Source organism: Ursus arctos, chromosome X (genome assembly GCF_023065955.2).
Source record: "Ursus arctos isolate Adak ecotype North America chromosome X, UrsArc2.0, whole genome shotgun sequence".
Lineage (NCBI taxonomy): Eukaryota > Metazoa > Chordata > Mammalia > Carnivora > Ursidae > Ursus > Ursus arctos.
Window position 1 is genome coordinate 102494560 of NC_079873.1, and position 17194 is coordinate 102511753.

A 17194-nucleotide genomic window follows, 5' to 3' on the forward strand; every position below is an offset into this window, starting at 1 on the left:
CATTCCTCAGGACAGCAAGTGGGAGCCCATCTGCTTCCTTTCTTTTATTGTGCTATTTTAGCTACAATTTCCCATTTGGACAGGAGCGTCTTCCAGCCGGTGGGGAAGGGGAGAGGGTGGAGAGGAGTGCCACAGTTTTCCTTCATTTTTTCATTCGTCTTCCTCGTTTCTCTGGAAATAAATCAACAATAATCATCCTACGCGCCAGGCACTACTCTAAGCTCTCTACACGTGTTCACACACTTAATCCTGATAACACCACTGTGAGGAAGGTACAACTATGATCTCCAATTCCCATGTGGGGAAACTGAGGCACAGAAAGACAAAGGCACGGAAAGACAAAGCGACTCGCACCATATGTGCTAGAGCTGGGATTGAACCTAGGCAGGTCTGGCTCTGGAGGCTGAGTTCTCCTCTTCAGCTCTACCACATTACAGGGCTTGGATTCTCGAGGCTCTCAATCTGGGCCCAGTGATATCTGAGGCCATGGCCTCTTTCCCTCTTCACTCTCTGTCAGCAGGACATAAGGTCACTTGCATTAAAAATGCAATTCCTTGCATAACTCAAGGTGTTCCCCATCCCTTGCCAACTGCCCACTTATTTAATGTCTGAACTCCCAAATCCTAGGCCAACAGGAGAATGTGGACTCTACCCTAGGGTTAGTTGCATGGGGCTGATGTAATAATGCAAAACGGCTTTGGGAATCAAGTACTCACTGTGCGTTCTTCTCCTGCATCACCTCAACGTCTCATGGGAACCCTCAGGTTTCAGGGAGGAACTGAGGCTCACAGAGCTCCCAGCTGACCACAGACCTACCACTCGCGCACTTTGTCGCTACGTTAGAGGTTAAGTAAGTAAGTAGCATTCACTGAGTGTCGAGTGGTACCTAAACATCCTCTTGCATTGATTCATTCAATCTTCACAAGAACTCTATGAAGTGAGTACAATGATTACCCCTATTTCCCTACTTCACAGATGAAGAAGCTGAGGCATGAAGAGGTCAAGTAACTCGCCCAAGGTCTCACAGTCAGGAAGTGGTAGATCTGGGATTTTAACCCAGACTGTTGACTTACACTGTTGGACCCCTAATGTATGGTCTTAACCACTACAGTAAGCTACCTCTTGGCATTGAGGTCACCTCAGGGCCCTTGAGGGGCCATGTTACCATAACCCCTTCCACCTCTTCTTCTCCATCTCTCTCTGCTATTCCAGGCGTATTTCCAAATAACCATAACTGGAGGCTCTGGAGTCAGACAATCTGCGGTTCAAATTGCAGCTCTGCAGTTCACTAGCCGTGTGACCTCTCTTTCTCTCTGTGCCTCAGTTTCCTGACCTGTAGCACAGGGATAATAGTGGTAATGACCTCATAGGGTGCTTGCAAGCCTTTAGGTCAAATAGGGTAGATTCCCCCAGCCCCACCACCACCACCCTTTCTCTAAGCCAGCTCCAGCATCCTGCAGGGGGAAGTGGTGCTTCACGCCCTTGCACTTATCAGTCTCACCCTCCGTGTCTGTCTCTTCCTGTCCCAAATGAAAGACAGCCTTCAGTTACAGATTCCCTAGGCTTTTCAAAACTTGTGATTACAATTCCTCCCAGGAGATCAGAGAAACCCATTTCCCTAGCATTCTAAGCAGGAATTCTATTGTCGTTTGGTAACTCAAAACATGGCCAAGGTGGCCCAGCCCATCTCCTTTCCTCCCCACCCTTAGTATAGGGAAAGAAGAGACACTCCACTGAAGCATACTCAGCAGCGTGCCATGGCCAGAGTCTCCTAGAGAAAAATTCCCAACAAAGAAAGACACCCATTTCAAACATCTATTCGGAATCCGAGAACACCTTGCTACACCAGTAACTGTGGAAGCGAGCGTCTCCTTCTTGTCTTCTTTACAGAAAGTGTGTAAGCACTGGGCGGGGAATATGAATTATCCAGTATCTTTCCCCACCTTCTTCAATGTCTTTGTCCTATAATTCTAGTCTTCTCTAGTTGTCTAGAGTCTTGTGTCTTTAGCTCAGTGGGTACAGCACAGGGCTACCTGTAAGCAGGCAAGGCAGTCAGGATTAGAAAAGAAAATCCCCTTCACTTAGATCTTCATTCCCAGTCAGAGCCCTGACCCTGGCCTCTGACTGTCCTTAATCTTTTTCACGGGCTTAGTATACGATTGCAGGATGAGGTAACTCAAACCTAGAGAGATAAAGCAACTTGGCTGCATCACACAGAAGCAATCCTCCAGTCCAGCCATATCCTGACCATGAACCTTCAGCCCATGTTTTTTAGCCACAGAGGACAGACTGCAAGCCTGTGGATGTATCAGTGCAAAGGGATCCCTAAGACTAAGGTTCCAACTCGAGGACAGGTGAGTGGACAGCACATTTTTGTCTCCAAGGGAGAGCCCACTGTTCCAGTCTTCCTAGAGTTCTGAGGCTGTTAAAAAGAATTCTTGCCTAGGGGGAATGATTTGAATGATGAAGGAAATCAATAAATTGTTATTGAATGTAGTCCAACCTCACTTACTCAAACTAATGGAGGTAGCCCTTCAAATTAGTGAATCATTTGTATTGTAGGTTACTTGTAAAGAAATGAAGCTTTATTGCTTTGAATAATTCACAGTTACTCTAAGTAGGCTAACAAATTGTAGCCTAATCGAGACTTGCCAATGGAAAAAAAAAATGGATCCCCAGCATCAATCATTTGTATGCAAATGGTGCTTCCAAAGGAGTGACAAAATTTGCTGCCTAGAAAATGGAAATACAGTGCCGGGAGTCCATTTATTCAGATGGCTCTTTCTGCCAAGAGTGGGCAAAGTAGGGTCAGGTAGGGCCTAAGCCTACTCATGGTACTCATGGAGTCTCTTCTAAATGAGGTTTTACTGAAAAAGGAAACGATCAGTGAGTGACCTTCGATGTAGCAGGTGCAATCCATCTACTGATGGAATAAAAGATGGTTTTGGAATATTGTCACTTCCTTTCATTTTTTTCCCTAAGAAGACATTAGATAAAAAAAAAAGTTACCAAGAGCAAGTCTAGTACCTGAGTGTTTTGTCAAAATCCGGAACAAACATTTAGGGGAAAAAAATCTGAAGGTCGCGGAAGGGAAATAAACAAGAAGAGTAAGTAAAGCATGAATCATCCGTTACCACCTGATGGCTCCTTAAAAATAAAAATAAAACTATGGAAGGAAATAGAGTCCATGCCACAGTTTGGCATTTTTCTAGAGGACCTGGCACAGACTCTGTGCTCTTTTATTTCACAGAAGGAATTGGCCTTTGGCTTCTGACTTGGATTGCCTTTTTCCTCAAGGCCTCACAGAGCTCAGGGTTAGGTGATGCTTGCCCAGCACACCAGCCCACTTCTCTCTTGGACACTCAGAGGGAAAATAGAAGTGCATTTTATCTGCATGTATTTAATTACTTTTGCCTTGTCTCCCAAAAGCTTGGAAGTGGCTTACGACAATAAAAAATGATAAAAACAGAGAGTCACGACCAGGAGAAATGTCAGTAGAACTTTTAAAAACCCAGCGTAAAAAAGCCTCAAAGGCCATATAGAGGTGAACCACAGGAAGCTAAAAACAAAAAACAAAGAACAAAAAAACAAAAGCAGAATTGAGATTCAACCAAGCTCAGTTGGATGGACCATCTCCTGAAAGAGCATAGGCTCCCCAGATGGACCTATGTATGTATAAGTGCGATCTCAGGCCAGATATCTAACTTCTCTGAGCCTCAGGTCCTCATCTGAATGACTTAATAACAGATATTATCTACTCCATGGAGTGTTATGAGGATTCAGTGTCTGTAAACCATTGATTGCCACTATCTGGCAGAGGTAGTAACGGCAGATATGGCAGTAAATGGTAGGTATGAGAATCTATATGAAGACCACCTCGTTATGTGATACAAAACATTTGCCCACGATGGCATCTTGTTTGATCCTTGCACCACCCAGGATTTGGGCCCATGATTATGGGGAAGGAAGAGCGGAGGAAGGGGGCAGTCTTTACTGGAAAGCTTCCAGGAGGTGGTATTCTGGTTGGATCTTCTGAAGGACAGGTAGGACTGGAGGAGATGGAACTGGAGTACAGATTAGGAATGAGATGGCAGTGTATAGGAACAGTAAGAAGACCCTCCCTACTAGAGCAGAGGGACAGGTAGGAAGTAAGGGTAGGGAGGGGAAGATAGTGCAGGATGGGCTCACGGAATTGCTTGGCTATAGCCAGATGGTGAAGGAATTTGGACCGCATTTGACAGGAAATGGAGAGTCATTGAAGGATTTTGAGCAGGTTGAGCAGGGGAAGGATGTGACATGTTGAAAGGGATGTTTTCAAAGGTGGAGTCTGTCTGCTGCTGTCTGCTATGTGTAGGCTGGGGTGGGGGTTTGGGAGGAGGCACAGACTGGCAGACCAGCTGCAGTGACCCAAGAAAGGGACAGCTGGTGAGAGCTCGAGCTCAAGCAACAGGGATGGAGAAGACAGGACTGCACGAAGGGACACCTGAGAGGCAATGATTTGCAATTGACACACTTTCCTTCTAGACTCAAACTGTGCATACCTTGTTCATCCCCGTGTCCACCAGGATTTAGCATAGTGTTTGGCACATAGTAGGCGCTCAGGAAGTGCTGAATGAATGTATTCATACATCCCTCCATGCAGACAAACACTGAATAAGAATAAGAGTGGTTGCTTGGTCAACAATAAGCAATAGTACAAGGAAAACAAAATAGAAGATTGGCCCCAAAATCTCACTGCCTTAGCTTTCTTTCACTGTCCCTGGACTTACACTGATAGTCTGGTGTAGGAAGGCAGCCCAGAAAAGAGCCAGAGCAGGCTGGGAGAGATGACCCCTAAAGCAGAACACAGATAGGCATGAATGCTCTGTAAGAAGCTCACCAATCACACATCCCCCAGATAGTTCACACAATACAGGAACACCACAGAACAGGTAAATTATGGATGAGAGGAGGTTTTTTTTTAATGGGGGTATTTACCTTACAAGAGACTTAACTGAGAATCCATTTGAAGTAGCAAACTGCCTTGCCTTTATACATAATTTGGGACCAGGATTTGACTTACTGAAAACTGTGTTTTCATCCAATGCAACATGCAGTAATGATTTTTAAAAAAAGTGATTTGGGAGTCTGGAGACCTAATCTTGGGTCTAGGCTTACTAGTAGCCGAGAATATGGTAGTTAATAGCATAGGTACTGGAGTCAGGCTGGGTTCACATCCTTGTGCACCTTGGAAAAGTGGCTTAGCCTTTCTGAGCTGCCATTTCCTTGTTTGTAAAATGTGATGATACAACATCCGATTCTGCCTCATAAGGTTATTGTGAGGACTAAGTGGGGTGATGTATGTAATGTGTTCAGCAGTACCCGTAAGGTTTCGGTAAGTGTTGACTTTTACTTTGAATCCTAACTATATGACCTTAGGCGAGTCATTTCTCCTCCCCTGGGCCTTAGATTCCTCCTGAGCCTGAACCTTTTTTTCATTTGGACCTTAGGGACATGTTCCTTACCTGTACTACAAATTCATCATCTAACACACATAAGGGTATCCACCCTCTAGGGTCCCCAGTTGATAACTCTGCCTTTAGAAGGACCATTGGGACTCCGAGAAAAGAGAGAAGGCCCAAACACACACAAGACTAGGATAGATGTGTTTTCTTTAATATACTTTGTAAATAGTGCAACTCACTCAGCTATCACCCCTAAATTCTAGCCCCTCCTACCCTTCCCAAGCTGCCCTACTTCCTTAATTATCTTCATCCCAGGCCCCAAGGGAGAGGAAGCCCAAGAGTACACCTCTTCTCTGGACAGCTTCCCCAGCCCACCCTGCATTTGAATTAGGACCCCAAGTTCTTCCTTTAGGTTTCTCTTCCCCACCCCCACCCCCACCCCAACCCCGGGGAACTGTAAGCACATCGACCTCTGCTGCCCTCTGCTGTCTGGATGCAGATATGCTGGCTCCAGTTAGGTTAAGCCGGCTTCCCTGTACTTACCCGTTTCTCCAGCCCCTACCTGCCTCCCTGACCTGGGGATAAAAGGCGGTGTCTTCAGCACCACCCACACTCTCCCCTAATCCACACAAATACACACACAGCCGTCCCTCTTCAGACCCAACATACCGAAGCCACAGCTGGTGTGGTCCGTGAGGGTAGAGCTGTCGCCTTCAGCAAAGTGAGCTGCTAGAGCCAGCCAGTCGCTAAGTCTCCTTCTTAAACATTCCCCAATCATTTATTGAGCATTTGCTGTGTGCAGGGCACTATGCAAAGTGTTAACACGTGCATTATCTTACTGAATCCTGGCAACGACCTTGCAAGTAGGGAAAATTATTATTATCCCCATTTTACAGATGAACTGAGACTCAGAGAAGTGAATGCCTTGCCTAAGGTCACAGAGTTAGTGAGTGGCAGAGATGTGGTACTTGTCACAGACCCTGGTTGGTTTGTCTGCCTCCATTCTCCTCTTACAAAACTAGCCCCCGCACCGTGGCCAGTGGTGAAGATGTAGACTTTGGAGTTAGAGAGATCTGGCTGGCTTGAGCAGCTCGCCTTCTTCAGCGAAGCCAACAGCTCTAAACTCACGACCACACCAGCTATGGCTCGGGTACAGTGGGTCTGTATAGGAAAGACTGTGTGTGCATTTGCATCTATAGGGGAGAACGCAGATGTGGAAGACACTCACAATGATCTTTAGATGTACTTAGGAGGTAGATATGATAAATATGGCGATCAGTTGCCATATTGTGAAGGCAGGAGAGAAGGAAGGGTCTGAAATAACTCTCAGGATTCTGGCTTGGACAACTGGGTGGATAGAGATGTCATTCATTGAGATAGGAACATTGGAGGTGATTGGATGAGAAATGTGAGCTGTGGGGGAATGGAAGAGATCCATTTTGGCCATCGTGAGTGTGAGATAGCCAGGTGAAGATGATCAGTGAGCAATTGGTTTTATAAGTTGAGAGCTCAGGAAAGAGGTCTGGGCTGGCATCTCCTTCTAGATGGGAGATTTTCCAGGGAGAGTGAGATGCAAGAGAAAAAAAGAGGGCTGAGGCCAGAGCATCAATATTTGAGGGGAAGGTAGAATAAAAGGAGTGTAGGTAGGGGACTAAGAAGCAGCAGCCATGGACAGAGGAAGAAAACCAGGAAAAACTGTCAGGGAAGTCAATGAAAGAGAAAGTTTCAAAGAGGGAACAGTTCTACCAGATAATCTATGACAGAGAGGTCAATGCCTTCAAAATGGTCGTCTAGATTTTGCATTAGAAGACTATTCTGTTTATCTATTGCTGTGTTTAAAAAAAAGGTCACCTTAAAACTTAATGGCTTCAAACAACAAAAATCAGTGTATTTTCCTTTTATCTCTCATGGTTTCTATGGGTTAAGAATTTGGGGGACTAGGCAGTCTGGCTCAGGGTCTCTCATACAGTCGTAAGTCAGAGTGGCCAAAGCTGGAACACTATTGGGAGAGAGGTGGCTGGAGCAACTGGGAGCTGCCTGAGCATATCCCCCCCTTTTCTCTCTCTCAATCTCTTCATATGGTCTCAGGACCTCTCCAAAATGCCTCTCGAATGGATTACTTTGAGCTTCCTCGTAGCCTGGAGGTCTCAGAGTACATGGACTGCTTACATGGCAGCCGAAGGCTTTGAAAGTGAGGATCTCATGTTTCCATACACCAACAATAAACAAGCCACGAAGAACTTAAGAAAACAATTTCATTTATAATAACATGCAAAAGAATAAGATCTCTATCAATAAATATATAACCAAGGAAGTGAAAGCCTTGTATAGTGAAAAGTACCAAAACAAATGAAAGAAGGCCTTGGAAAGACATCCTTTACTCATGGACTGGAAGACTTAATATTGCGAAGATGGCAGTATTGCCCAAAGTAAGCTAAAAATTCAGTGCAACCCCTATCAAAATTCCAATGGCCTTTTTGTGCAGAAGAGGAGGCTGAGCATCAAATTCATGTGGCTTTACAAAGGGGCTCGATGGCCAAAACAATCCCGAAAAAGAAGAATAAAGCTGTAGGACTCACACTTTCTGGTTTCAAAAACTTACTACAAAGCTGCAGTATCCAAAAGAGTGTGGTACTGGAATAAAGACAGACAGAAAATCCAATAGAATAGAACAGAGAGTCCAGAAATAAACCCTAACACTTATGGCCGATTGATTTCTGACAAGAGTGCTCAGGTCATTATACAAAAATTAACTCAAAATGAACCAATGACCTAAATATAAGAGAAAAAAAAATTATAAAACCCTTAGAAGAAAGCATGGAGGTAAATCTTCATGACCTTGGATTTGGCAAAGGATTCTTAGATATGACACCAAAAGCCAAGCAGCAAAAGAACAAAAAATAGGTAAACTAGATTTCATCAAAATGATAAACTTTTGTTCATCAAAGGGCATTATCAAGAAAGTGAAAAGATAACCTATAGAATTGGAGAAGATATTTGCAAACCATGTCTCTGATAAGGGCCTAGTGTCCAGGATATATAAATAACTCACAAATCAACAACAATCAAACCAATTTTAAAATGGGCAAGGGACTTGAATAAACATTTCTCCAAAGAAGATATACAAATGGCCAAAAGGGGCATGAAAAGATGCTCAGCAGTATTAGTCTTTAGGAAAATGCACATCATAACCATGAGATACCACTTTGTATCTATTAGTATGGCTATTGTTTTGAAAAAAAGGAAAATAGCAAGCATTAGCAAGGCTGTGGAGAAATTGAAGCCCTTGTACATTGCTGGTAGGAATGTAAAACAGTGTGGAAAATAGTTCAGTGATTCTTCAAAAAGTTAAACCTAGAATTACCCTATGACCCAGCAATTCCACTTCTAGGTATAGACTCCAAAGAATTGAAAACAGGTGTTAAAACAAAAACTCATACATGAATGTCCACAGCAGCACTCTTCACAATGGCCAATGGGTGGAAAAAGCCCAAATTTCCATCAGTGGATGAATGAATGAACAAATTGTGATATATCCATACAATGGCATATGATTCAACCATAAAAAGAATGAAGTACTGAAACATGGATGAATCTTAAAGGCTTTACACCAGGGGAAAGAAGCCAGAAATGAAAGGTCACATAGTTTATGATTCTACTTATTCTGAAATGTCCAGAATAGGTAATTCTACAGAGAAAGAAGGTAGGTTAGTAGCTGCCAGGGGCAGGGAGAAGGCAGAGGAAACGAGTATGGGGTTTCATTGTGGAGTGATGGAAATGTTTTCAAACTACACGGGGGTGGTGATTGCACAACATTGTGAATATACTAAATGCCACTGAATTGTTCACTTTAAAATGGTTGATTTCATGTTACGTAAATTTCACCGCTTTTTTTTTTTTTTTTAAGAAAAAGGAGTATTTCAGCAAGCAAGGCAGGAGCTGTACCGACTTTTCTGATCTAGCCTCAGAAGCCACATGGTGTCACTTTCACCATATGTTATTGGTCAAAACAGTCACAAAAATCCACCCAGCTTCAAAGGGAGTAGACATAGTCCCCCACTCTCAAGGGGAGAACACCTCAAAGGTCATTACTGCCTCTAACAAGAGCACCTGTGTTGGAGTCGTAGGGGCTGAAATCAGGCCACAGTGGGTGAGTATGAGGATGGAAAACTTGGCACAAGGGCATAAAATACCTGAACCAATGAAGAGACATGGTATGCTCCAGAATAAAAAGGCCCAGTCTTAGAAAGTTAGACATTCTCTCCAGATTAATTCATACATTTAATGCAATCTCAACTTGAATCAATAACAGAATTTTGTCAGGCTTGAGGAGCTGATCTTGAGATCACCTAAAGAAGAAACTGCAAAGAAACTGACAAAGAAATATTTGGGTTTTTGTTTGTTTTTGGTTTTGGGTTTGTTTGTTCGTTTGTTTGTTTGTTTACCATTTGTTTATTTCTAGAATATGACGAGGACTATTTTTTTTTAAAGATAGAGAGCAGGGAGGGGCGGGGGGAAAGGGAGAGAGAGAATCTTTAAGCAGGCTCCGTGATCTGCACAGAGCCCAAGGTGAGGCTCGATCTCATGATCCTGAGACCATGACCCGAGCCAAAACCAAGAGTTGGATGCTCAACTGACTGAGCCACTCAGCCACCCTGACAAAGAAGTACTTGTAAAGGGGAAGGAAGGCTTGCACTACCAGCTCTCAAAACAAAACATAGACTATCATAATTAAAACAGTGTGATATTGGCACAAACAGATCCATTGAACAAAATAGCCCCGTGTAAACATTGTAAATCAATGAGAAAGCTATACCAGTCAATAAATGATGTTGGGACAATTAGTTGTCCAAATTAGAAAAAGAAACCCAAAATACCATTGGATCTGTACCTCTTACCATATCCAAATATAAATTCCAGATGAGATAATGGGCTAAATATACATGCACTCTCTCTCTCTCTCTCTCTCACACACACACACACAAATCAAAAAATCTAAGAAAACATGGGATAATATTTCCTTTTCAAGTAGATCACAAATCCTAGAAATAATAAAATATCTTGATAGATTTGTTACAAAAAACTAAGTCTTTAAAAGACAAAGCTAAAAGAGAAAATATTTGTGGTATATAAATATTTGTAATATGTCAAACATATAATGGAGGAATATGTAAAATATATGAAGATCATTTTAAATCATAAGAAAGACAAACAACCCAACAGGAAAATGGGCTAAGGAAAGGAACAGGTATTCAGAGATGAAAAAATAAAAGACAAATAAAACATACAGAAACATAGTCAAACTTTAGTAGCAATAGGGTAAATACAAATAAAACAAGAAACCAATTTTCACCCATCAATTTTAAAAAGATTTTTTTAAATTGATGATATCCGTGTTGATTAGGTTGTGGAAACAGTTGCGTTCGTACCCTGTTAGTATGAGTGTGACCTGGTATAGCTTTTCTTGAATGGCAGATTGGCAGAATCTACCAACAAGAGAAATACATACTTTCTACTTCTAGACATGGCTCCTAGAGAAATCTTTCTATGTGCGCAAAGATTTTCAGTGCACTTGTTTGAAATAATGCAAAGTCAGAAACAACTAGAAGGTCCATCGGTCATGGAATGCAGGCAGGTTAGGGGTCTGAGGACCAGGGTAAAAGTCTGGAATTGCCTATGAGGGCAGCAGGAAAGGGAGCTGACCCAGGACAAGTAAAAGGAATGCCAGGTACCATCAAGAGGTCTACTGACATGGGGCACCATGAATCTGGATTGACTCCAACCCACAGAGGTGTGATATTTTCTCCTATGAAGAAGACAGAGAGTTCAAATGCTCCATGGTTTATTCATTCATTCAACAAATATTTACAAGTGCCTGCTAAGTGCCAGGCAGTGTTTCTAGGCTCTGGGATACAGCAGTGAACAAAATAAACAGTTCCTACTTTCATGGAGCTTGCATACTAGTGAGAGAGATGGACAAAAATAGGCAAACAGATAATAATATATTGTCAGGTAAATGCTCTGAAGGTAAATAAAGCAGAATAAGAGGATAAAGAATGATAGAGGCACTGTTCAAATAAGATCAGGGACAGTCTTTCTGTAGAGGTAACATTTTAATAGAGGTCTGAAGGAAGTAGAGTGAGCCATGTTGATATCTGGAAAAAGAGCATTCTTATTAGTGGGAACAGTGTGTGAAAAGGCCCTGGGGTAGGAGTGTGCTTTACTTGAAGATGGAGATCGGCAGGATGGATGTAGTGGAAGGACAGAGGTACAGAAAAGTTAAATGTGCTAATAAAAGGGAAGTTGGGGTGATGGGTTATGTTACCTGGACCAAATAGGGAGGGAAATGAGACTGGGGATGCTGATAAATGGATAGGGTGAGGTAAGTGGTAGGTAGGATATGGTAAGTGACAGGAAATTTTAGAAAGTAAAAAAGCGGGTATAATAGGAGTAAGGGAGAGAGGACTATTGACAGAAGGATAAGAGGATGTGGCCAGAGAATGCGAAGCTGGAGTTCACTCTATCGGAGGATGTCAATCCCAAGCAATGGCAAAGCCCAAGATGATGCTTTTGGTGTGGGAAGTTGAGGAGAAGTGGAGGAGAAAGTCTTTGAATTGAGGGGCTTGAACTTGAAGAACTAGGATATCAGGTAGATTGTTGAAAGGAACCTTGATATCACCCAGGGTAACAGCACACGTGAAGGGGAGAGGCAGCCATGAGCCATGATCTTCTCCATGACTGGGGAAGTTTGGGAGGCAGATGGTGGGAACTGTGACAAAGGCAGTAAGAAGACTAATAAGGAAATTCAACCTAGCAAGGGGGTAAGGGCAAGCTTCCCAGATGAAGTGACACTTGAGTTGAGACTTGAAGGAGAAGGAACTCACAGGGCAAGAGAGGAAGGAAGGGCATTCCAGGTGGAGAAAAAAGAACAAGCCAAGGCCCTGTGGCTAGATGGGGCATGACGAGTATACAAGACTGACAGAAGGACCATGCAGTTGGCACGGACACAGTGAGGAGAGAGGCATAAGCTGACAGAGAAATAAAAAGGGATCAAGCTACCAAAGACAGATGGTTGGGAGAGTGGCCAAGGACCACTTAATAGAGGCTTAAGTGGAATTGACTGGAACCTTGGTGAGCCACAGTGGTACTCTAACCACATGTAGCACAAGGCCTCTGAGGGGGCAGCATAGGTTTGTACCATGACTTACCGAGCTTAGCACTCAGCCAAGGCTCAGGGTCTGACTCAGTGTGTGCCCACAGAACCGAACCAAGCTAACTGGTTCACAAGGGGCTCCAGCCAGGCGCACTGTGCCTTGCTAACAAAGTTCCTGGACGGGAACCACCATCTTGTTTCATGAGGAGAAGGAGCCTCCTGCTGGATGAGAACTGCCCACTACGTCCTGTAATCACAGCAAAGGGAAGCCCGACCCTCGCTTTGAGGGGATAAATCCCCTTCCTGCTGCCTGGCCAGCTGCGGGGTGAGGCTCTGGGTGTCATCACAGCAAAGACCAGCTTCTATGAAACTGACTCATGTCTCCATCCCCCGTGACCACCCCTGTATTTATACACACACACGCACACACACACACACACACACAACCCAGGCAGGGCTGGCTTTTTGTCAAAACAGGGTGTGTGTGATAGAAGGGCCACCCAACAGCACCGTGGCAGCCTTCTGGGGGCTAGAGAATTGCTTCCATCAAGGGCATTCCTTCCAGGTTCAGGATGGGAGGCTAGACCATACATTGTTGGGGTTTATTTTTTGGCATCAACTCACCAAACTTGTATTGAGCCCACTCTTTGCCGGACTCTGTCCTGGATTCTTCCGTACCTCCAGTAATTTATAAAAGCTGGCTCCTGCCCCTCAGGGATGGGTGATCTGGGAGGGGACAATCAAGAAAACAAAGGGTTAACACAAAGCTTTTTTTTTTTTTTCTTAAGATTTTATTTATTTATTTGAGAGAGAGAGAGCGCAGGAGCCTGCACACGAGTGGGGGGAGGGGCAGAGGGAGCGGGAGAAGCGGATTCCCCGCTGAGCAAGGAGCCCCGATGCTGGACTTGATCCCAGGACCCCAGGATCATAACCTGAACCGAAGGCAGATGCTCAACAGACTGAGCCACCCAGGTGCCCCAACACAAAGCTTTTTAAATAGAGGCTCAAACAAAATGTTATGGAAGCCCCCACTATGGAGGGAGGAATTCGAGATGGAGGTCAGGGTGTAGTGAATGAGGTGACTTTTGAACTCGACTCTGATGGGTGGAAAGAATGTGGCCGAGGAGAGATGGGCAATGGGACGTTTCATGGAGGAAGGCCATGGCCAATGAACTGGAGAGATTGAATTCTGTCCTGAGGACTGGGAGCCATGGAAGAACTTCAGTTGGGGGCAGCTGTGAGGCCCAGTGGAGGGAGCAAAGGCTCTAATGTCCCCCAGACCCAGGTTAGAGTCCTAACTCTGCCACAGATCAGCCAGAACCTGGTCTAAGCCACTATTCTCCAGCTGGTCTCCTCTTCTGCAAGCGAGGACCCCACTTGTCTCTCAGCATCGCTGGCAAACCTGATGGAAGGCTGGGAAGGGGCTATGCCCACCTGGCCAAGGGCACCCAGTCTCCCAGCCTCCAAGGTCACAGCAACAGTTAGGTGTGAACTCCCCTTCCCACCTGCATAACTGCGGGATCTCAGGTCCCCTTTGAAGCTTTCATCCTCAGTAGTATCTTGGGACATCCCCAGCAGGGTGCTTGGCCATGCTCAGAGGCCCCCCCATGGGTCTCTGACTTTCCTGCTGTCGTGGGGCTGCTCTAAGCTCTCTCAAGCTGCTGTTGATGTCGTTACCACCAATCCGCTCCCTGCTCCCTGACACAGCCCGTGACTGCTGCCTGCAGTGCCATTTCTGTGCCTCTCCTGCCAATGGTTGCCCCGCTGCTACTCCCTGAGACTGCCAGGATGTCCTCTGCTCCTCTGGCCTGCTGGCTCTCAGCTTCCTTCCCAGGCCTTCCTCCGGTTCCGCTCTTTCAGAGGGAACCACAGCAGAGCTGCTCATGGCCCTGGCACTAGAGCTCCTTGCACGCCGGTCCCTTTCCATGTATTTTCTGCCACATGCAGGAAACGTGTCATTACTGTGATCTGCCCTTGACTCAGGACAATTTCTGTCACCAAGCGGGAAAACACACAGGTCGGGTAGGCGCGTTCTGATGGAAGTTAGGTAGGTGCCGTTGCCCAGGGAGGACAGACCCAGGTCGGAAGACAGAGTGACCAGCCTGAGGTGGGCTCAGGGTGCAGAGAGGCGTGGACAGGAGGGAGAGTGAAGAACAACATCTCCGACTTCAGAACTTGGGCTTTTGGTGAGGCCTGGGCCGCAGAGTGAGACGGGCCACGGCGGGCTGCCCGTGCAGGCCACAGCAAAGCTCCAGTGACTTACGGCGCTTCTAAACCACTGCCATACAAGGACTCTTGGCCATTCACCCTCCCCACCCTCAATTGTTTCTTCCCACTTCCAGGTTGTTTGCCAACTTGGGTTCAAGTGCCCCAAACTGATGAGTAAAGACATTGCTTTTGAGATAAGGAGATAAGCTGAGGGTGAAAGCAGGTGAGGTCATCACTGCCACCGGGACCAAGACAAGGACCGCAGGGCTGAGTACTGTGTGCGGCCTTGGTAACCACCAAGACCGTCCCTGGGCAGAGTCCAGAAGATGGGGGAGGGGTGCCTGCTTGGTTTATTTGCTTCCAGGGTTGACACTTCAGCCCAGCTGATCTTTGCTATAATATTAACTGCCACTTCAGCAGTGCTGGATGCCAGGGGCAGAGAGAACAAGGTACAGACAACACGGGTTCTAGTTGTAGTTGCGTATTTGACTTCACAAACACTCATATCGCATTGACTCTTTATAGTGAGTACATTCTGAGAGCTTTACAAACGTGAACTCATTTAGTCCTGGTCACCTCGCTAAGAAATTTGTCCTATTATTACCGCATTTCACAGGTGAGGAAACTGTGGGCTCAAAGAAATGAAGTCACTTGCCTGAGACCACAGAGCCAGTGGGTGACAGAGATGGGACTGAAAGCCTGGCAGTCTAGCTCCACTGGGGAAAGTGGGGTTGTCTGTCCTAAAAGGCTGTCTTCGGGGTCCCTCCTCTGCAGGGCCCCATCAAGTCTACCTGCTTGCCCTTCAGGATGGCTAGTGAGGTGCACAGGGGAGGAAAGGGCCTTCGCGGGGGCATTTCTCCAGTCCTCTGGTCTCTGGGAATCATGTCGTTCCCAGTCCTGGAATGGGGGTGAGGAAAACAAGGAAAAGACAGTGGGAGGGTCAGCAGTCCCAGAGCCACGCAGGGTTCTCACAGTCCTCATCCCTGGTCTATCCTCTGAGGCTGTGGGCTCTGCCCTCTGCCTTTACTCCTGGAGGTAGAGTTCACTGAACCTCCTCACTTAGTTTAATTCCCCTCCTTCAGGGAGTCCCATGAAGACCCTCTTTCCCTCTTCCAAATGGGTCTATTTTATTGTATTTGGATGGATTATTTGAAAGCCACCTTAAACTTAAACTTTTGTATGTAAGCAGAGTGTCAGTACATTAAAAATAAAATCAAAACTTTACCTCTGGGGCCCTCCAGGCTAGGTAAGTACCTGCCCATTGGGTCTGTTGGTCTCTTGGAAGTATTGCTTTCTGGCCAAGCATTCTAGAGGGCATTTACTGGGAGCTGTCTAGGCGCTGGTGCAGTGAGCTGCCTGCTGATGCTGTGGCTGTGGAGACAAGGCTGGGCCTGTATTCCCCACTTCCCCTGTAGGGACTCATGCTGGGTAGCAGTGATCCATACTTCTGGGGAACCAAAGCCTTGTTCTAGAAGCTATGGCAGAAAGGGCATGTCCAGTTCATCAACTGTGTCTTCTGGGAGCCCCCAAACTTCCCTTTTTGAGTCTTTTTCCCTCTTCAGTGGCAACCCCTGATCCCTCCAAATGGGGCCTTCATTCCCTCTCACATAGGAATGGTTCCAACAGCTGAGTGGGACTCCGCCATTCCAGACGTCCCAAGAGAAGGGCAGTCTTCCTTTCTGCCAGTGGCTGGCGGCACTTTTACAGAGGGGACTCTCCTGAGGGGACTCACCCCAACTGAAGAAAGTAGCTCTCCAGCTGTAACCAACTTTCCCAAAGGGTGCAATGGAGCTTCCCAAACACTAGGGAGAGAGGACACTGGCTTTTTCTGAGACAGGCCAGCTCAGAGGAGAAGGAAGGATAAACATTCATCTCGGAGCCAGAGCCTGGGGTGGGGGAGCTAATGGGAAACAGCTTGCTGGAAGGAGGGGGACAGAATTCAGGAATGACTGAGGCGGGCTGCTGAAAGGGGGGTGGGGAGCAGCAGGCTGATTGAGACCAGCTGCTGCTCCTCTGCCCTGGAGATCTTTGGACTCTGCACGGGGCGGGCTCAGAGAGCCCAAGCTTCCCCACCCACCGGGACTCCCGACTCCGGACTCCCGGAGCCTTCAGATACAAGAGACCAGAGGGGGACTCTCCATCTACCGGCCGGACGCCTCCTCCCCATCGCCAGCCCCAACCCCCTGGCTGCTCCTGCCCTGGGAAGGTCTGGAGGAAGAGGCCAGGGAAACAGCCCTGCCCCTTCTCCCCCATCCCTCCATCCTCCCAGCACCAGCATCTGGAGACCCCATGGCCTGGGCTCGCTGGGGCTGCTGCCCCTGGCTTGTCCTCCTCTGTGGTATGTGCATCCTGGTCCCTCCCTCCCACGCTGGAAGGGCAGGTCCAGCTG

At 46.2% G+C, this 17194-nt stretch overlaps 1 protein-coding gene across 2 annotated transcripts in view; it reads left to right on the top strand.

Annotated features, from left to right (window-relative positions):
• The first annotated feature begins 16829 nt into the window (after positions 1–16829).
• XPNPEP2 (X-prolyl aminopeptidase 2) overlaps positions 16830–17194 on the top strand; it is a 28474-nt gene continuing 28109 nt past the window's right edge. For both annotated transcript variants that reach the window (XR_006411839.3, XM_026520561.4), the window contains exon 1: positions 16830–17143. Coding sequence is in view for 1 of the 2 variants with exons in the window: in XM_026520561.4 (XP_026376346.1) it covers positions 17095–17143 (49 nt within the window). In the remaining variant the exon portion in view is untranslated. The remainder of the gene's footprint in view (positions 17144–17194) is intronic.